This window comes from Anopheles darlingi, chromosome 2, assembly GCF_943734745.1.
Source record: "Anopheles darlingi chromosome 2, idAnoDarlMG_H_01, whole genome shotgun sequence".
Lineage (NCBI taxonomy): Eukaryota > Metazoa > Arthropoda > Insecta > Diptera > Culicidae > Anopheles > Anopheles darlingi.
This window is the reverse complement of record NC_064874.1, coordinates 40,139,403-40,159,335: the sequence shown is the minus strand read 5'-3', so window position 1 is coordinate 40,159,335 and position 19,933 is coordinate 40,139,403. Positions and strand designations below refer to the sequence as shown.

Here is a 19,933-nt window from a genome sequence, read left to right as displayed (position 1 = left end):
CAGAGAAACGCGCGTTGCGGGAAACACGCAAAAAAACGATGGAAAGGTGGCCACAAAAAAGTGCGTAAACATTTAATCGAACGGAAAATACTGTCTCCTAAAATCGCATAATGTGTTGTTCGAGTGTTAAAAGGTGTAAAAGTGATACTCACGTGTTTGGAAGGACCCGTTTGTAGAAAGCAAAGATCACTAGATTGAAGGCACGCGCGGCGTGAGTTGCGCCAAAACATCATGTCCGTTGGGGTAACCGTGCACGAAATCCGGCCACCGTCCCCGATCGCGGACGGTATCCGAAACCCGCTAGCCGATCTGGAGATGGCGCGGAAGACGGCCAACGAGAAGCTTCGAATTCGTCGTTTAATGCAGGTACGTGGTTTGTGGAGGGGTAGCGTGAGGAGGCGACGCGTGGTGCGGTGTCAACGTCCTTCGTCAGCGCTTGTGGTGTTGGTCCAGCGCCGCAGCACAAACGGTGGTCCGTAATGACCTCGATTTTAATGTTTGGGCACCGTTTTCGTCACTGACGTAACGGGGTCGCGTTAATGGGTTCGGACGTTCGGATCGATCGGAGATCGGAATTAACGTTCTTTCGTTGTGTCGTTTGGTCATTTTTTCGTCCCTAGGTTCGGCAGCAGTCGAAAGATCTTGCGGCAAAAGTACGTCAAGGATATCAGCAGGCCAAGGAGAAGGAGTTGGCAAAGATCGAACAAACCAAGCAGGAAGAGATGAAAGCGTGGAAACGACGGCAAATCGCTCAGCTGCAGGATGAGTATGCGCGCTGTATCGGTGAAGTCGGAGAAGCGCACAAAGCAGCCGAAGCGGCGGAAGAGTGTGCGGTGTGGTTCGAGGAAAAACGTGCCGCTCAGCAGGCCGTAGCTTTGGCACGGGGTCGCCAGGCTGAGGAAACGGTCGCACGTGAACGGTCACAACGGAAGGAAGCCGATGCCAAGAAGAAACGGAAACCGTCGTATGTCCCTTCGAAATCGATCGCTGTTCAGGCCGAGCTGCCCCCACTAGAGACCCAGTCGCAACCTGGGACTTCAAAACAAAAAACCGTTTCCTTACAAATGCAGAATGATGGTGTTGGCGCCACACCTAGCACCCTCAGTCCATATGAACAGTTCCGTGCCACGAAGGGAAAGAGAAACCATTTAGAGCAAAGACCTACAACAACATTTGTTTCGTCAGAATCAGAATCGGAGGATGAAGAAATTTGCGAAGTAACGGGCAGGGCGGACAAAGAAAATGTCCCCACCAGAGGTAAAAATTACAGTGCGACGGACTTCACTTCCCCCAGTGGTATTGGTCTAGTGCCGCCAGAGCCACCACCTCCACCGCCACAACGCCTGCAACCGTTTACACAAATCTCTGACCTTATTCAACAACGACGACAACGACAAGAGTGTGTAGAGGACTGTTACGGAGTGCAAGCGAAACCGGCGAGTGCGCTTTACTCGAGCTATGGCACGCATAAGGCCGTTCAGTTTGACGATCTCAGTGAAAACAATACTCTTTCCTTTCCCACGAGCTCAGTCATGACCACGGCCGACGATTATCGTCAACCTAGTCCCGATGAGCTGCCGAGAAAGGGTGTTCCATTTGTGCGGCAACCGATGGCCCGACCTTCGAAGGCATTCGAAGCCCCATGCGGTCTGAAACCGGTGGCGGAGATTAAGAAGCGTGGCAAGGCCGTCCTACCGACGGAAACGACACGGTCTTCATCCGTTTCAGGTGGTGCCAGCACGAAGGTGCAATACTACGATTGTAATAATCATTTCCGTAAAGAGTATGATCAACCGATTGGCTTTGTACGGCGCGAAGAACGGCGAGCCGAAGACCCGAATGCAATGGAGGAAGCATCCCGCTACGAGAAACTGCAACAGGAGCTGGCCAGCGCACGGAGGTATTGATGATCGTGGTCGTGATCGAGGCCAACACGTTGGTGTAACGCTATTTTTCATTCGTTCTAGCCTTCCGAAAACAGATCATTTGAAGCCTGCGCTGGAGAAGCAACAGATTCGGAAGGACTACGAAAAATTATCGAATGAACTGGACCACCTAACGAGAGAGCAAAAGCGGCTAAAAAGCCTTGCCGTGGTAAGTTGTGATGGGAACGATTTCACTTGCGGTACATTATCATTTCTTAACTCCTTTCCGATCCTTATTGTAGCCAAGCAAAAGCCTTCCAACGGAAGCGACGATCAAGCAGAAGGCAGCGGCCCGACAGCGTAAGGCAAATGAAGCGATTGAAAACTTGCTTCAACGGCGAACTCTCGTTACGTGCCCGATGGTTCATCAACCGAAGCCCGAACACCGATTGCCCCCTGAACGGGCCTCTGTAGTGAATGTGGCCGACAGTGGAAAGGTCGTCGGTAATCGAGATGTTTCCAGTGATAGCTGCACCTCGATCGTGTTGGGTAGTTTCGATAGACCTGGCATTCCACTGCCGACCGAGAAAGGGACTGCGGCTGCGGCAACCGAATCGGTCGGGATGGATAAAATCGGTCAAATGAAGGCATTGCTCGAGCAACTGAATGAGCAACGGCGAGTGCTGATGACTGAAATCGATCAAGCGAAAGCTGCGGAATCAGAACCGAAGGCAATCGAAGTAGAACAGTTAAAGCGACGCCAGGAGGAACTGACGGCTAGACAAGAGCTACTGCGACAAAGAGAACGCGAAGTGGAAGAACTTGGGCGACAGTTGCGTGAAAAGATGGCTTTGCTTGTTGAGAACAAACGAAAAAGTGGCGAAAGCAAGGGCAAGAACAAACGGCAAGAACAGCAACCATCCACCGCCAAACCGTACGCTGTTCACGTGGAAACGAAAGGAGCTAAAGAGCAGATCGAAGTGGCCGTTGAACAACCTTCGATCGGCAGCAGTACGCGAAGCAACGATAGCAGCAGCGAGACGAGTGCAATGGAACGGGCTGTAGGGAACGAGATTCCGGTAAAAATCATCATTACCGTCAATGAGAAAACCACGAAACGGAAAAAGTCGCAAAAGAAAAAGTCACCGAAGGCGGTTCGAACAGAGGAAGTCGCTCCAGTGAAACCACCGGAAAAGCCGCTGCCAACGGCACCCTCTGTGGCAATCGAGCAGCAAACACAAGCAACCGTCGGCAAACCGATACCGGAAGATGTGTCACTAGGTGGATCTTCAACTACATCGACCGTATACCGATCGTTGCCTCCCAAAATTGGGAGCTTGAAGATTCAAAATATCATTCGTGAAACGACCGTGGAACGTGAGGCACCACAATTCGCGGCACCAACTGCACCGACCGATCGCGAGTCGACAGTTCCGCCACCACCGGGTAAACCGAAGCATCAGCTGGGTAAAAGTAAAACAAAACGTGCGTCTACCGCTCGCCGGGGAACCACATTCAATCCACAGTTGATGCAATACATCGTACGTTTGCTGGGTATGTCACATCAATCGATCGATCAGCTGGGTGTTAGCTCGAGCACCGTTTCGACGCCCAACGCTTCCGTCGTGAATGTGACCGCTAATCGGAGCAGTGCGACAGCGGTTGTACACGGATCGAACGACGAAGATCATGAGCGAACGGCTCGGTTGCGCAAATTCATCGATGAAAATTACAATTTCCTGCAGGAAATCGATGAAACGTTACGCCGCAGTTCCGACCAGTCGACCGGTAGTACGATCGATGGTAGTGATCGCACCGATGCTTCTATCGCGAATCATGACGTGAGCCATGTAGAGGATGTGTGGATGACTACATTGAGACGGCGAGAGCGTGCAATGCAAGCGAATAGAAAGAAGGAGAGAGTTGATAAGAAAGAACCGAAAACGAAAAAATCCACAGGACTGGTTTCTCACGGTATTGCTAGTGATTCAACGCCGACCATGCCACCACCATCAGCGAACCAAACAACACATCATCAACCAGAACAGCGACAACTGCGCCAACCGAAACAAAGCAATGGCCCAACGGTCAAAGAAAGCTCTCTGAAATCGATTTTGAAATCCCCCAAGCGAGAAGTGTCACCAAAGGTGGCGAAGATCATCACCCCGCAAGGCCACGTAGAGATTATCAACCTGAGCGACCAGGAGGAACAGGCGATACTCGAGCGCTACTCGCAACTCACCGAACGAGGCAGTCAACGGATCGCGGAACTGTCTCAAATGATTTCGCAGGTGCGCGAAGAAAAACGGCGTCTGGTCGAGGATAGTTTGTCCTCGTTCGAACAACAGGAATCGACCAAGTATATGGATCTGCCGGCCACGATAGGTACCGGTAGCAGAATGGCACAAGCAGCAGCACAACCGGCACCTCCTCCACCAACGATCTTATCGCCACCGCAACAACCACCGACCCAACGGTCATCATCATCTGCTGGTGCTGCGGCTCCCCCCGTTCAGCTTGACGATCCCGTGAGTGAGGAAATTGATAACATAATTTCCTCGAAGCAAATTGGACTGAGCAAGGATAGTGGTATCGCCATGTCGAGACCACTGACTGCTTCTGACATCCGCGAAAGTCCCTCGGAGGAGGGTAGCCAAGCGAAGGAACCACTGCCGGTTGAACCGTTCCTGAAAGACATTCCAAAAGTGATGGCCCAATCGGTGCCGTTAGGTCTCCGTAAAGCACCACCGCCAGTTGCGATCACACGCTACAGTCCACAGCTCGATGAGGCACCCATTCACGAACTGTCCACCATTCCCGAGGTGGAAACACCGGCCGCAGCGACATCGAAGGTGAATCTGTCGCAACTTTCGACGGCTGGTGGAGATAAGATGGAACGAGCGTCGAATGGACCAGCGGAACGCGTCTTGATCGAAGCCCGCAATCGACTACTAACCGAAGAAGAAGGTCCAAATCCCGAACTGGGCTACGAACGGTTTCCGATGTTTGAGGACTACGTTCGTCAGACGATGCAAGGGCCAGCTAAAGGAGGCGAAGCTGGTTTGCATCTGGAAAAAACGGTGCCCGGTAATGATACGACCGGAGAGCTTAAAGGACTGGGCGATGTTTCGCGAATGTCGGAGAATGACGACGAAAGACGCTTACAGTATCGCCGCTACCCTGCACCTGCTCCTGCGTTCGATATCACCGAGGAGCATGCCGGTAGTTCGCAGTCGGAAGCGAACGGAAGTGATGCGTCGCTGCCGGATGTGGTGGCTGAACTGCGCAAGCTTAACATCGTGATGAAACCATTCGATCATACACTGGATGATTCCAACCGATCGACACCTTTCTCTGAGCAGCTTAGTGATACTGCCGTGCCAGCGAATGCTTCATCAATTATCGCCATTCAACGGACAGCGGTGGTAGGTACCCGTGCCCGTAGCTCGCGTCCGCAAGCTGGCCAAATACCGACCGAACTGACGCTCGGACAGGATCTCGAGCATATGGTTGGTTTGCAGTGGGCATCATCAATGTTGCGGAAACAGCAGGAGCAACTTCGTAAATGTAACGACAACTCTAGCAGTTCGTCGCTATCACTGGTGGAGCTGCCAAGAGATAAACATAACGAAGAAACCGATCATCCGGATCACATAGAACAACTCGGGAGACCACTGAACCTGGCTGAATTCATCTCGCGTGAGCTAATGATACGCACACAGTCCGAGCTGCAGTCATCGGTTTCCTCCAGTCCGGTGTCACACGGAACGTTGCTGCGATCACTGCTCAGCATCAGCAATCTAACCAATTCCAGCGAATGCGGTGGCAGTCCCGGGCACGCGTCGAGGGAGCGATTATCCTACACACAAACCTCGGACCGGAATGTGCAGCGCACGTCGACACCGGTCGCCAGCAAGTCGGCCAGCGGTAGCAGCTTACTTATGAGGTCTGGTCTGGCGGGTGGTACCCCACGAGATGATAATGTTCGGGTTGACGGTGCTGACGCTAATGGTACCGGTGGGGGCCTTTTCTCGGGTGAATCACGAATCTCTTCGGTGCACGGTTGGAGCTCATCATCGGGTAACTCGGAGGGAAAGCTAACCGTACCGAATGTGCGGCTTGAGCGGAGATCAAGCAAAGAAACGGAAAACGAACAGGGTGGGTCTTAGGTTGCCTTAAATTTGTTTGTTGGCCCCAAAAGATGTTAATTGTTTTGTTAGTAAATGTTGGAATCAACGAAGCACGCAAGGAGTAGTGTTAAAAGGTTTATCTTCTTTGACTGATCAATGTTTTAATCGAATGCGCTCTCTATTTAATGCCATAGCGAAATGTAGAGAGTTTTGGGTAGAACTGAGACGGGTTTATGTTGCATTTACTTGCTTGTAGGAACGAATTGTATGTAACTTTTAAAATATTGTAACGAAAATAAATATCATTTTAGTTAATTTTTGTTCTGCACGATTCCATCATTACACGTGTTCACGAAATGACGAAACCGCTCTTTAATGTTGTATCGCAGAGCATAATGCTGAGCGAAATACTATAAAACCAAAAGGTAATGTAGATAAATGTTCTATCAAAAGGCGAGTAGGTATATCATAAATTGAACATAAAATCAAGAAATAAGCACTTTCTCAAGAACAGATTACTCATGTTTTAGCATCAGAAACTGTCGTCTGGTCAATCCAAAAACTGCCTACTACGAACATCTTTTTCTACTCCTTCCATTTGCTTGGTGAAGACAACCGAATGGGTCTAGCACCTATTGATTGCAATTCTTATCGCAATTTAACTCTTGGCAATCAGACGGATAGGAACGGACTGACCGCTATCATTCCGCCAATTCCACTCCAGATAAAGGTTGCTCAGCTGGTATGCTTGTGATGCAAAAGCAGTAGGAGCTACGCCAAGCAAACGTGGAACTGCTTTTGGTGCTGTTAAACACGAGAAATTCAATTGTTGCTAATCATTTATTGGTATGCGTTTTTACTCAGGAAGTTCCTTTCCTTTCTCATAATCAGTTACGTTCGTGAGGTATACTGTTAATGTGATCCACTGGGGTGCCATCGAAACCGTTTCAATAATCCGTGGCCACAGAATATACGATAAACGTACCACCATATGTGCCTGTGATTAGCCATTTGCTGCAACGATAAAGATTGATTGAGGATCGCCTGGCCAATTCGTGGCAATGTGAGCTTTCTCTTACCCATTAGCGGTCATTTTGATTAGATTCGGTGTCCCGGTCAGTGGTAAAGAGGGTTCAATCGTGTCTACCTTACCACTGCCAATGCGGTACAACTCCAGCCGCCCATTTCCGGTCGGCGAGAAGATAAACTCCGCATCGTTGGTGCAGACGATGCGTGTCTTGAACGGGAGGGGCATTTTAACAATCAGCGTTGGAGTGGAGTTCTGTGAAATTAGACAGAGGCAGATAATGAGATAAAGACAATATTTAGCACGCATATCAAACGCTAACTTACGATCGTGTCCGTGATATCGTGGAAGAACACTTCCCCCGTCAGATCACAGCTTATGAGCAGTTCCTGCCGACGGTTGACGATCTTCTGCAAGCTCGTAACGGCAAACGAGTGACCCTTCAGCTCAACTGTAGCGGGTGAAAAGTGGTTCGATTTACCACCACCGTAACCTTGTCCTACGGTAGCAGTTGAACCGGCCAGTGGCAGTAATTGGGTGGTCGAGCAGAGCAGCAGTGATCCATCGGCACAGCCCACCACAAACTCGCTATTGGAGGTGGCCAGTATGCGCGTTAAAATGATGGCCTTTCCTTGGCCAACCGGTGTGGACGTAGAGGCGAGTTTAAAGATCTTGTCCTTGGTGATATTCTTCCCGACACGCCACAGGATCACCGTTCCATCGCTGTGTGCCGACAGTAGGGCATGATCGGCCTTCGACATGACATTGAACCGCGTCCAGGCCATATCGACTACCTTTCCACAGTCGGTCGTCTCGGAATGTAGCTCGGTAAACGAGAGTTTTCGCTCCGTCTCAAAGTGCCAAAGATAGACATCCCCCGCTACGGTACCCCCGGCGAACATGTCCCGATTGAAGGGGTTCGTTTCGAGCGATTCAATGCAGGATTTTACTGGATTGCTGCACAGCTCTACCCACTGTACCGACGTACCGTAGCGATCCCGAACTGGGCGGAACACCGTTACGACGGAAGCGAAATGATCGCACCAGGCCTCGTGTGCTGGGCTACAAGCCAGCACTAGCAACGGAGCGTCACGAGTTAGAATGGACAACCAAGCTGCGGCTCCTGCTGTGTAAGGTTTACCGGTTAACACGTGGTCACCCCCCGGTTCGTGGGAGCTCTTCACCGTAAGCTCCTGATGGCGGTGTACCCGATAACGATCGGATGGTTCATACGGATTGTCATTGTGATCAAAGAGAGGCGTCATGCCACAGGATAGCTCTTCCTCCATTACCGGATGTACCTTCCGTATGAAGTTGACCAGCTTGGATTCGTCGTAGGTCGAAAATTTGCCCGTACGCGGAGCACTGATCGTTTGCGTCTGCAAGTGTCCCGTGTTGGTAATAAATCGTTCAGCATATAAGTACAAAGGCCACTTACGGCAATCTCTTTCCTTTCCCGCGGTTCCGTGCCAGCATCGGTGCAGTTGGGTAACGGGCGTGGATCGTTTCCGGCTTCCTTGGTCGTTCGGCTACCGTCAACGTCGTCGCAACGGGAAGATTCGAACCCTATCGGGCCGTTGGAAACGATCGTAAAATTGCGAAATGATTCCTCCTCCATCGTTTCAGTGAGGTTGATATGTTTTGAAACTGACCTCGGTCCCGATGTCCTAGAAAATCCTTGCCGTTTTTTGTTGTGGCCACGTTTCCGTGGCAACCGCACGTGAAATCGGCCGCCTTCTCCGGACGGTAACATAGCTCTGTTTGTGAATCAAAGTGAATGGAAAAAATGTTCTTATTTGTGCATTTAAAGGAGTGAAATATATTTTATTCGTATCAAAAGTGGTTTGCGCGAAATTACACAAGCGATTTGGTTCACTTTCAAACTGAACTCTGAATTGAAGAAAACGAACGTTAGTGTTTGAATTTCAAGATAAGATGACATTCGGGGCCCGGGCTCTTGCTCACAACAAAGCCGGCCGCGATAAATCAGCTGTTCGGTCCTCCGTCCGCCGTGATCTTCGTCTCCCGGGATTCCGTGTTTTGTGCGTGCGTCGTGAGTGTTGGCAACACGTGTTTAGTTTAAAGTGCAGGTGAATGTGCAGTTAAGCAAGTGATTTCCGTTTCTGCAGAAGTTCCATTTCCCGGTGCAGTCCCAAAATCAACGCTGTAAGTAGAAGCCGGCCGGCCGGCATTAATCTTCGAGAAAGCGAACCGTTTTTTTGCCTTTTGCATCGTGTGCTGGCGACTCTGGCTGTGTTGGCGTATCGTTCGGTCGATTTGCTTGAATGGCCAACTCTTCCGGTTCGTTTGTGTGGTACGCTTTTCGTATCTCTTCGTCCGGTATGATCGGATGAGGACAGGGATGTTTCATCGTTGGCGACGGAAGCCGTGGTGATTCTGTGCGCTCCGGAGCAAGCGGTGATACCGGTCTGGACGGTTCGCTTATCTCAAAGCCTGTTAACCGTCGCTTTACCTCATCTGTGGCTGCCTCACCGGCATCGGTGGGCTTCGCAGTTTCCGCCAGTTTCTGATACTCGGTGTCCGTCGCCTGTCGCAGATCTTCGCGCAGGTGACCCTCCGTGAGCAGATAATCGCGCACGCTCTCGATCGCGTTCGGAGCAAACATTTCTGGATGGGCCTGCATGTACCGGTACACGTAAAGATCGGCACTGACGATGCGAAACCGATGCGCAAACACAACAATTGTGGCCCCAATGTACAGGTCTTTGGCCGTGTAGTAGCTCGGCTCGTTAGGGTTACAATCGGGCAGCCAAATTTTGCGTGGCGACAGAAAGCGACCTCCCCGTATGCCCGAGTTGTCGATAGCGGACTCCATAATCGAGATGGTGCCGTCGGCTAGCGAAAGGCTGAGTACGAACCGGCGTATTTTGTCCTCGGGATGAGCCGTATCCAGCACGCATCCATAGCGCAGAAACTTGTTCACGTTTACCAGATAGGTAACGACGTCCTTTTTCGGGCTCTTTGGTACCAGACTATGGTGCGATGCGAGTGAATCTTCGGGCGTACCGAGACCCAGATACAGCGGAACATCTAGCCTAGGTGTTCTAGGTTCCGGAGTCGCCAAAGTGACCCGATCCGGTTGCACGATCTTGAGTGCTTTCTCGTAGTAGCTGCGCGTAAAACCATCGCAGTCCAGCAGGAGAAATTTGCGCCCATACACGAACAGTGTGGTGCCAACGATGAGATCTTTTGGCGAATGGTACTCCGACACTTCGTGGTCCGTTTTCTCCAGGAAGATTGATGGATAGGACACTGAAAACGAGCAGGAATAAGAACGTGAATGGTGGATCTTTTTCCGGGCGCCACTACTTCACTACCAGGATTATCTTTCCAATTTTTGGGAAGCTTCTGTTTTCGGAGCAGCATAGGAAAGTAATCCCTTCCTTCTTGGTTTTCTTTCAACTCCTTGATCGATACGGTGTCATCTTCGAGATAGTAGAACAGTTTGTAGGTCATCATTTCGCCGCCTCCTTCTCGATCACGTTCGTCCAGCACACAATCGAAGCTAAAAGGAGAGAAAACGTTTCCATTTCCGGTACATTAACCCTGATCCTGATCCTGGTTTTGGTACACCACTTACTGTAACACCTTGCCCTGGTACTCGAGATACTTGCGCAGCTTATCATCCGGCTCCGGATACATCTTGTGGTGCCGGAATGTTTGCCGTTGTGCGATCGATCGTTCATTCATGGCCGGATCCGGTGGTAGCAGTTCGATTTCGTTCAGTTCGATACCGTTGCTAAGGAGAAACTCCTTCGTGTATGCATCGCAATCGGTAATGTGAAACACGTACCCATGCATCTCTACGTTGATGCCAATGTTGAGATCTTTCCAGGTGTAGAATTCACCTCGGTCCTCATTTCGGAGCTTTTTACCACGCCTTACCAAGCGGCCTTGGGGGTAGCCACAGTTTTCGATCGTTGGCTCCAGCACCGTCATCGTGTCATCCTCTAGGAAGTATAATATGTTGACGTACCGAATGCGGAATGTTTCGGTGGCCGATTCCGGTACGGCCTGCCGGAAAAATGCTCGAAAGTTCAGCGTCTTCTGATCATACAGCACAAAGTGTGGTCGATACGGCTTGACTGGCAAATGGCGTACGCGACCGTACGTAAGGATCGGATCATAAAGCACGGTATCGTTGCTACTGTCTCCTGGACAGAACTGGATTGAATCCTCGTTCAACCGCTCACCACCGAGACCACACTCCGGTCGAACCGGAATTGGGTATCCGTTGATGTACTTGAAACTCTGGGGTACATGATGTTTTTGGCGCAACCTGTTCGCGAAGTCATTACCGGGTAGCTTCGGTAATCCCTCCATGCTGGAGTGTTTTCAAAATTTGCCTAAACTTTGGCACGACGGAACGACTGCAGTCGTGGCTCTCAAAAAAATAGGTTTATCGTGGGCACTGGAAGTTAAATGTCCGCACAAACTAACAAGCGGCGTTCCGTTTCTATGGCGTTGGCACCATCGTTACGAGCGTAGGTTACTGTGCTGCGGTACGACGGTTGTTCGGTGCCAGTGCGCAGGTACGATTCCCCCTATTTTTGAGCCCACCTGTTGAATGTTTGCTCGGATTTGTGAGTCTGGCGTTAGTAGACGATTAGCCGTGAGTAAATGAGATGACGATGAATTTGATTATCAAATAAAAAAATCATTTAGGTCAAGAGTGTATGATGGATTGGCAGATCATTTTAATTACCAATAACTTTTTCATTTCAATTGCCAATAAGATCAGCATTGTAACTGGTGATCGGAGAACAAGTGCTTGTTATTTGTAGGTATTATTTGTTCGATTTTCATCAAATGTCTGTTTTTATATAGAAAACTACCGTTTCTTATTCAGCTATCCCATGAATAAGCAAAAATGATTTGATGAAGGCAAATAATGAAAACCATTTGTTTCCTGTGCCAGGGCTCTTATATTGTCAAAAAGTTTTTCGTTCGAACATATACAAAGACGGGCGAACGGTCTTTTAAACAGGTACAACAAGATAGTTGTTGAGACCTGATAATTTAGTACGTCGTCCTCTAGACGATCGAATATTTCTTCCGACGCTCCAGGCAGCATGGACGTGCTCAATAAAATCAGTTATGCTATGTTGATTTAGTCTCAATAACTACTAATTAAAAACAATATCGTATGCTAGTACAGTAACGACCTTTTTTTTCTTTGCAGCATTGGTGTCGATAACAAAAGTTTCGAAAATGTTGCGATTGTCATCAATCATTCGACAATCAGTGCGATGCGTCGATTCCCTGCTGGGTGTGCGGTCAATCAGGTATGTGTAATTTAATGATGTAGCATTGTCTGCATCAAAGGATCATTTGATTTCTTCATGTATAACAAACCAAACGATTCTATCCATAGCACATTCCTGATTGACATTTCTTCGGAAGTGCAGAATGCATTAAAGTTCACACCACATCGTGTGGTAGCCCTTGAATCCACCATCATAACTCACGGTATGCCGTATCCACAAAATCTAGATACTGCCCTTGCCGTAGAAGATATCGTCCGCCAAGAGGTGAGTAGAATGAATTTGCTTGTTGCGGTTTACCCTTTCTTTCATTGAATTATTTGTTGGGGAACTGTATAGCAATCAATTTCATTCTCGATTGTTTCGTCAAGCGTAGAAAGCTCTTGCAGTTTAGATACTAAGTCACTTGCAACTAGACAACAGCGGCCTAAACCACAAACCTTTAGAATGACCGCAGAGAACTACGAGAGAAAGTGTAGTGGATGAACCAGGGGTGGTTAGTGTCTAGCGGAAGCTGTGCTGGCAGTGAAGCTGCCCAAACCGCAATATTCAATTAAAGCCAAATTTCATCATGTGCTGCAGCACAGGGATGTAGCGTTATTATTCCCCGAAGCATGAACGCTAAACGATAGCAGTTTCCAGCGATGTCAGATAATGGAGAGAGTATATTTGAGGGTTGTACATAAACCGGTAGAGTGGTCAAAGCTTGGTCGGATATCATTTTCGGCGAATGTGTGTTTTAAGACTATGACTATGTACTTTATGGAAAGGGAGTTATAGGAAAGAGCTGTTTGCCGATAGGAGTATAGTAAACAACTCTAGCTGAATCATGTGTGTACAACTATCGATTTTTCCGCTATTTCCAGGGAGCAATACCGGCCACCATTGCTATTATGGATGGCAGAATAAAAGTAGGCCTTGGTGCAGATCAACTCCACTCATTAGCCAAGGCTGATCGGGATGAAACGATCAAAACTTCTCGTCGGGACATGGCCTATGTTGTAGCATCCGGTCGGCAGGGTGGAACGACGGTAGCGGGTACCTTGCTTATAGCCAACTCTGTCGGCATACGCATATTTGCAACCGGTGGTATCGGTGGCGTACACCGTGACGTCGCGGAAACTATGGATATATCGGCCGATCTGATCGAGCTAGGTCGATGCCCAGTGACAGTAGTTTGTAGTGGCGTCAAATCCATTTTAGACATACCGAGAACGCTGGAATATTTGGTAGGTTCAAGTACGGGTAATTTACGAAAAACACCTCTCATTTTGGTTCTCCATTTCTTTTCGTTATATCTTCTGCAGGAAACGAATGGTGTGTTCGTGAGCACTTTCGGATGCGAAAACCACGAGTTTCCAGCATTCTACACGCGATCCAGTGGCTCGAAGGCACCGTACAATTTTAACGATGCCATAGAGGCAGCCAAAGTGCTACACGTAAATCGTGAACTTGGGCTCCTTTCGGGCATGCTCATTGGTGTGCCAATACCGGAACAATGCGCATTGAATCGTAGCGAAATGGATGCTGCTATCAAGCAAGCACTTCAGAAAAGTAAACAAAATGGTATTCATGGGAAGGAGGCAACACCTTTCATACTGGCAGCGGTATCACAACTGACGAAAGGGAAAAGTCTCGAGGCTAGTGAGTATTACGAGAAATAGATTTCGCTGCAGGGTGATTTATGTTACTTACAAAATGCTGTTTCATTATTTTTCTTAGATATGGCTTTGATAAAAAACAATGCTCGAGTGGCGGCAAAAATTGCGGTGGAACTTGATCGGCTTCAGTTCCACCAGCATGATTCAGGATCGGGCAACAACACAAACCAGGCTTCAGAAACTGAAAACATCAATCGTACTCCGGTTAGTTAGGATCTACTTATAAGTTTTGAAATGCTTTTAACATTAAATAAATTTAGATTATCAACAAGTCCTCTGAATCCTTGGTTTTAAGAAAGAACTCAAGGAATCGTACCGCTACTCACCAAACCAGAAGGGCGCTAAACGGTAATTTACCATTTTTCTTTTCTTTTAAGCTATGCATCGGCGGTTCGGTGATCGACATTTCCTTGACTGTCTTGGAAGATAGCTTTGAGGTAAGTGAATATAGCTCCAAAGAAACCCATATCAAATTAACAAACAGAACGAATTAACAGGCTGTTTAAATATTTCAATCGTCTTTATTTCAAATTTCGTTTTACTTGTTTTTTGCTGTTTTTCATTGTTTTCCTGTTACTCTTGTTCTCTTTTCCTTTGTCTTACGTTATATACAGCATCACTTTAGGGGTAACAGATTCATCCATATACATATATACGGTTCCTCTTTCTTTTTCCGCCTTTCCACGAGAGCCTTGTTTGTGTGACTTTTCCTTCTAGAGATTGGTTTAATGTTAGTGGTAATTGTTGCTTACAAACTTTATCTCATTGGTTACATTACGAGATTCTTCCCATGACTTCACTCGCTCTTCTGGTCTATAAACATTCCTTGGGTCAATCGCTAATCTATCGTTTTTAAGTAAGGTTTACAGTAATTACAACACGTTTCTGTTTAGCTTGTGAAGTTTTCTTTGTTTTTAATTACTCCTTTTTATTAAGTTTATCTTTATATTATCATCTTCTCTTTTTTATATATCAATATATATTTTTTGAATGAACGAGCAGTAGTTAGCATTATGTTTTAACTTTATCTTTTAACTGTATTCTACGTACCTGTGCTGCCGAGACATTTTCTAGCACACTCACACATACACACACACACACACACTCACGCTGCACCGTCTCACATATGTGAATTCCGTGAGGTTTTTGTGCCGCTTTTATGGATTATAATTCTGTTCTATCCCATCTGGCTGTTCTGCGTTGTGTCTCGCGTTCCCTTACTCTGTTCGTTTGATTTGGTCGTAAACATTAAACGGCGACTTGGAAACACTAAACTCTCTTATTACAATAGTGTAGATGTTTCTTGTTGCATCCATGCTTTCTGTGTATTTAGTTGTCTTCTGGACGAACGATCGGCCATGTTAATTGTTGCTCTTTGCTTTGCTATGCCTTGCCATCTATGATAAAGGTATGTTTGTGCCGATATTGCACCAGTGGTGTGTACTATTTTTCTTGTGTTGTACGAATTACGCTTCATACGTACTCAGTCCATAATTATAGTGGTTTAACAAGCATTTTAAATTGCATGTATTGTGTGTTCGCTTGTTTTTCGTTGCTTCGTTCGTTAAAATAAAACTAAAATAAAGTAACAACTCCCACTGCAGTGGTGACTCGTTCAATTTTCCTTCCACTTTGAAAATAAATGCAAAACATTGAAGGAACGAACTGCTCATTCGATCCGGCTACAAGTAGCCCGGTGCAAGCGAAGCGTTAAATTAAATATTTATTTAATTTAATAGTCGTTATTATGCACTATGTTACACTGGATAAAATCTATGCTTGCAACACATACGCGAGATCGCGAATGGGAACGAAAAGGCTCATGTGTGAAATACATACCACATGAAATTCTAGAGGTTTTAATTGATCGAGATATGTGTCTCGAGCCCGCTAATGAGGCAAATCGTGATAATGGCACTACCCTAGGAATCGCTCGCCGATTATTTTGATTTTTCAGTTTTGCACTTCTGTAGCCTCCAAGGGCTCTGTTAACCGAGATGGCATGGATGTGGCAGAGCAAGGCGCTGGGAAGTCAAGCGCTTCTCGGTTGTTTCTGGGTTTGCGTTTTGGTTTCATTATCACTTTACAATTTCTCTTTAACACTAAACGCCGTTCTATTTCATTCTCGCGCTCACTAGTAAATTTTAATGAACGTTCATATTTTATAACGCTTTACGTAGCAGAACAATTTCTTTTAAATGTACTCGATTTTATCTGTCGCGATCGCTTTCATTTACGTTCATTTCACGAGCCAAGCTGTATTAGAATTCCACGATTTAAGGAACGGCAACAAGAAGAGGGGCATTTGTTTCAGCGGATTTTCAATAGGCATCGAGGCGTAGGTTATAGGTTGGTGTCATTTCCTTTATCCGGCTTTTGTATTTATATACTGCCTACGCTATTCGTTTCACTACCAATGCCGCCTGTGGCTGTTGTTTCCCTTCCCATTTCCAAAAATTCCTCGTCATTTAATGTCCAATAGGCAATTGTGAAAATTACAGAAAATAACTTAACGAACAGCCTACAGACTCTACAGCTAGCACAGAACGATCATTCAAGGAATTTATGGAATTCATTCCACGAAGTGGTTGAATCTCTCTCTATTTTCTCTATTTATCAATAGCTAATAATTTTGCTGCCTCACTAATTATCTTATCTCTTACGCTCTAAAAGCTCTCCCCATTGGCCGGGGGTATCTTGCCCCATAGTTGTTTTTTATATCCCTTTCTTTTAGGTGTCGGATTTGGTAACTAGTTTATGTTTTGGTTCTCCTTTTCTAGTTCTCTTAATAATCGAATCAACAAATTATTAAAACTGCTATCTAAGTACCATAATGATCGTGTGTTGGGGAGTATCCGAATCCGCTCGAAAGCTCCTGTCGATTCTATTTAGTGTTACATTTTGTTTCGGAAGTATGACCAAAACGATACGGCAGGTTCGACACACTACGACTAACAATCGTGTTATATCGATTATCGGTATTTTCGTTTCATCAGCGAGCACAACAATATAATTCCAGTTCCACTTTGAAGCCACCAGAAGAAGCCTTGCATTTTGATACACTCTCACCGTATGATATGAACCGTTGCAGGAACATTTCGTAGTATTAGCACGATGGTAAGAGTCAGCAATCTAAGCCTGAATTCTCTCGCGGGCATACATTTTGGAAGCCACTTATTTACTATCGTTTAATTGTTTGTTTTATTTTTTAAATCTTATTCTATCATTTTCTGTACATCTTATGGGTGGTGAATTGGATTAATTGTGTAATGAAAAATGTCGGTCAACTGTGGTTCACATATGTATATACATTTTTCAACGCGGCACCATACCTTGTCTTGTCGATGGATTGATTTTCTCTTATCAACTTCGGTTTCCATATTGAGCCTTACGAAGAAAGCGACAAGCGCATTGAAAGAAGTACACTGTTCTTTGGAAACTTAACAGCTCAAATTGCCTACAACTGGCTCCGATTATCTATATCTCGAATTTCTTTTCGTCCATTCCCTTGCGCAGGCTGCTTGGTCTTATTGCCATTTGTTTTCTCCTTTTTCTATTCCTTATGAAAAATACATTTCATATGTTCTTGTTTCACAGCTCGTAAAACAAAAAAAGAAAAAAAAAACACACATTTTAAGGCACATTGTCAATGTTTTGTTGTATGTGGTATTTACTGTTCACTTTCCGTACCATTTCGTCGAGATTTGTGGTTTATGTCTGTATAAGGTATGTTCTCTTCTTAGCCTGTTCCCCTCGCACTCAGCGACTCCCTGTTTATGTGCTACAATTTTTATACTCACACCATCTGTTTCGTTCCGGTCAGCCTTCAACATTGCGCCAAATGTTGCATAGCCTCAGTGTCGATGTGAGCTAATTGGTAAATTCTTAGTTGGAAATGGTCAATGGGTCCCATATTTATGTTTCACAGCTTCGCTTCGTTGCCCCGGAACGAATGGATCAATGGGGCATTAGACACAAGATAAAGAACCGCAACAGTTAGCATCGTGGCGGAGTATAGCAGATTTTTTAGAAGCCAAGAGGTGCTGCTACTGGATTATTTGGATCTGATCCATTTATCTGGTGGATTGACATTGAAGGTCGATCAGTAAAGGAAGAAGGATATCAAACCCAATCTTCCATAAGTAAGTTTCTTTGCGAAAAGCTTCTGATTTTTTATCAATCACACTCCGGAGTAGTTTACAGAATGATTTTAGCTGGGTGAAGAAAAACGATAAACAATTTTCGACGCTTTCGACGTCTTTGCACTGCCTATCATAGCGAGTGGAACGAAAGGAAGGGATGGGTGACTATGTATGCTATTCCTTCTTTGCCATCGCATCGTTTCTTATCATCTAGAATTCCCTACAAATGGTACACTATCATTTACTGTGTTAATGTTGTGTGTTATTGTAGTTGGCTTTTGTAGGTTTTTAATCATCACCGTTGCTCGACTTTTGTTTGATTTTAATTCTTTCAAAATTATGTACAATTGTTTAAAGCAATCTTCCAAAGCAATTTTGTTTTTGTCTTTTTGCATGTTCACCCTCCAATCTTCGATTGAAGACTCTCCCCTGTCGCATTGAAGGCGTTGACTTGCCGGAAGCTTGACATATACATTGTTTCAAACATTCAACATCATGCTGTTTTGTAATTCTGCACCTGAATGAGAACGCTCCTATTGTTTTGTGTTATTAGGATTATTTATAGGAAACTATTTCACTACAGCAAGCGGTATCACTTGATGGTATGCTAGTTCTAACCGGGTAGACACTATGTTTGTTATCTGTTTGTTAGTATGACGTTTCGGCTCATCTCGGCAACTCAACGCCATCAGATGCAACAGCTTTCATCGCTCACGTTTCGTTTACTATATGGTTAGGTTTCGTTTCTCTTCCGGATTTCCGTCCTCTTCAAGTAATATGAATATTTCATTTCATTTACACTTATAAACGATCTCTCGAACTTCCTGCCGAGAACAACACTATCGTCAGCATAGCTAAGATACTATGGTTGGGAAAGGAAGCTGGAGAAAGAATAAGTTTCCAGCATTTGCTTCCAAACTGGAAAAACTCGTGTGCAAAACAAGCGTCGAAGCCTGTTTCGGTTGGGAACGAATTGTGCTGTCGATTTGATCGAGTAAGCTCCCAATGTGGTCCATACCTTCACGTGTTTTCCTGTTATTTGCATTATTAAAGCGAAATCTTGTTTAGGTCCGGATCCGTATGGCCATACGATAGTTCTATCTAATTATCTTAACATGCTTTACCACTACAAACTCGTCGCTGATCGTTTTTAATTGGTATTATGTAAAGTTATACAATGGTTCTGTGTAAAGTTTTGCGCTGTTGATATGAAATATGCAAAAAAAACGTATGTAGACTAGAAATTGTAATACTTTGTGAAACGAATGAGTTTATCGCAAAATTAAATAGCTAGAATGGTGGTTGCTAGTATTTTGCGGCTTGACGATGGCTAGTATCAGATGATGAAGATCAACTGGTAACTGAACTAGATGGATGTGTATCCTGATCCGAGGCGATGGTTGGTGAGTGAAATACCTGTACAACACAGAACTGAGACGACTGCTTAGCGAGACATTTCATTATTATTCCATCTATCCGTCCAGCAGAGATTTAAATTTCTCGTGCGAAATCTTCTCAACTTTTATTCATCTTGCTTTTATTTTATTTTATTTAACGCTGCTGGAATCATATTGAGGTTGACGTAGCGTTTTGTAATGGTTAGCAAAGGATAGGGTTTTGTTGAGAAACTAACTCATAACCCATTCGTAATATCAAGTTAATTAATGGTTGTAGTTGGAGTGTTTTTTCGTTTTTATTGAAAGCAGCAGGTACACGTTTAGATTTGTTTGCAATAACAAATTGGTGCTATCTGGGTTATCTGTTCTGGTGGTTTAAAGTATAAAAGAGGCTTGTTAGATATGGTTGAATAAATATTCGGCTCT

The 19,933-nt window shown here is 45.8% G+C and overlaps 5 protein-coding genes across 7 annotated transcripts in view; 2 read left to right on the top strand and 3 right to left on the bottom strand.

Moving 5' to 3' along the window:
• Window positions 1-61: 61 nt before the first annotated feature.
• LOC125949463 (uncharacterized) lies at window positions 62-6,219 on the top strand. Its single transcript, XM_049676474.1, has 4 exons — window positions 62-366; window positions 621-1,900; window positions 1,968-2,094; window positions 2,168-6,219. Exons 1-4 carry the CDS (start codon window positions 232-234, stop codon window positions 6,032-6,034), a joined length of 5,409 nt encoding a protein of 1,802 aa, XP_049532431.1. The 5' UTR covers window positions 62-231; the 3' UTR covers window positions 6,035-6,219.
• A 600-nt stretch (window positions 6,220-6,819) lies between these two features.
• On the bottom strand, window positions 6,820-8,640 carry LOC125959232 (uncharacterized). Its single transcript, XM_049692045.1, has 4 exons — window positions 8,461-8,640; window positions 7,349-8,401; window positions 7,075-7,277; window positions 6,820-7,009 (listed from the first exon to the last, which is right to left on the bottom strand). The coding sequence occupies exons 1-4, from the start codon at window positions 8,638-8,640 to the stop codon at window positions 6,943-6,945; spliced, it is 1,503 nt and encodes a 500-aa protein (XP_049548002.1). The 3' UTR covers window positions 6,820-6,942.
• Window positions 8,641-8,692: 52 nt separating this feature from the next.
• The window catches only part of LOC125959231 (pseudouridine-5'-phosphate glycosidase), a 159,199-nt gene continuing 147,958 nt past the window's right edge, over window positions 8,693-19,933 (top strand). Inside the window, exons 1-7 of the mRNA XM_049692044.1 lie at window positions 8,693-9,188; window positions 12,226-12,328; window positions 12,418-12,574; window positions 13,174-13,536; window positions 13,615-13,951; window positions 14,030-14,172; window positions 14,346-14,405. Of these exons, the coding sequence (XP_049548001.1) occupies window positions 12,255-12,328; window positions 12,418-12,574; window positions 13,174-13,536; window positions 13,615-13,951; window positions 14,030-14,172; window positions 14,346-14,405 (1,134 nt within the window). The 5' untranslated portion in view covers window positions 8,693-9,188; window positions 12,226-12,254. The remainder of the gene's footprint in view (window positions 9,189-12,225; window positions 12,329-12,417; window positions 12,575-13,173; window positions 13,537-13,614; window positions 13,952-14,029; window positions 14,173-14,345; window positions 14,406-19,933) is intronic.
• LOC125949290 (EF-hand domain-containing protein 1-like) lies at window positions 9,214-11,366 on the bottom strand. The gene is made up of 3 exons (XM_049676199.1): window positions 10,624-11,366; window positions 10,361-10,548; window positions 9,214-10,295 (listed from the first exon to the last, which is right to left on the bottom strand). Exons 1-3 carry the CDS (start codon window positions 11,364-11,366, stop codon window positions 9,214-9,216), a joined length of 2,013 nt encoding a protein of 670 aa, XP_049532156.1.
• Window positions 14,509-19,933, bottom strand: part of LOC125949266 (uncharacterized) — a 20,071-nt gene continuing 14,646 nt past the window's right edge. For all 3 annotated transcript variants that reach the window (XR_007468657.1, XR_007468658.1, XM_049676158.1), the window contains one exon: window positions 14,509-19,933. This exon is cut by the window's right edge and continues 2,181 nt beyond it. The gene's annotated coding sequence lies outside the window, so the exon portion shown is untranslated.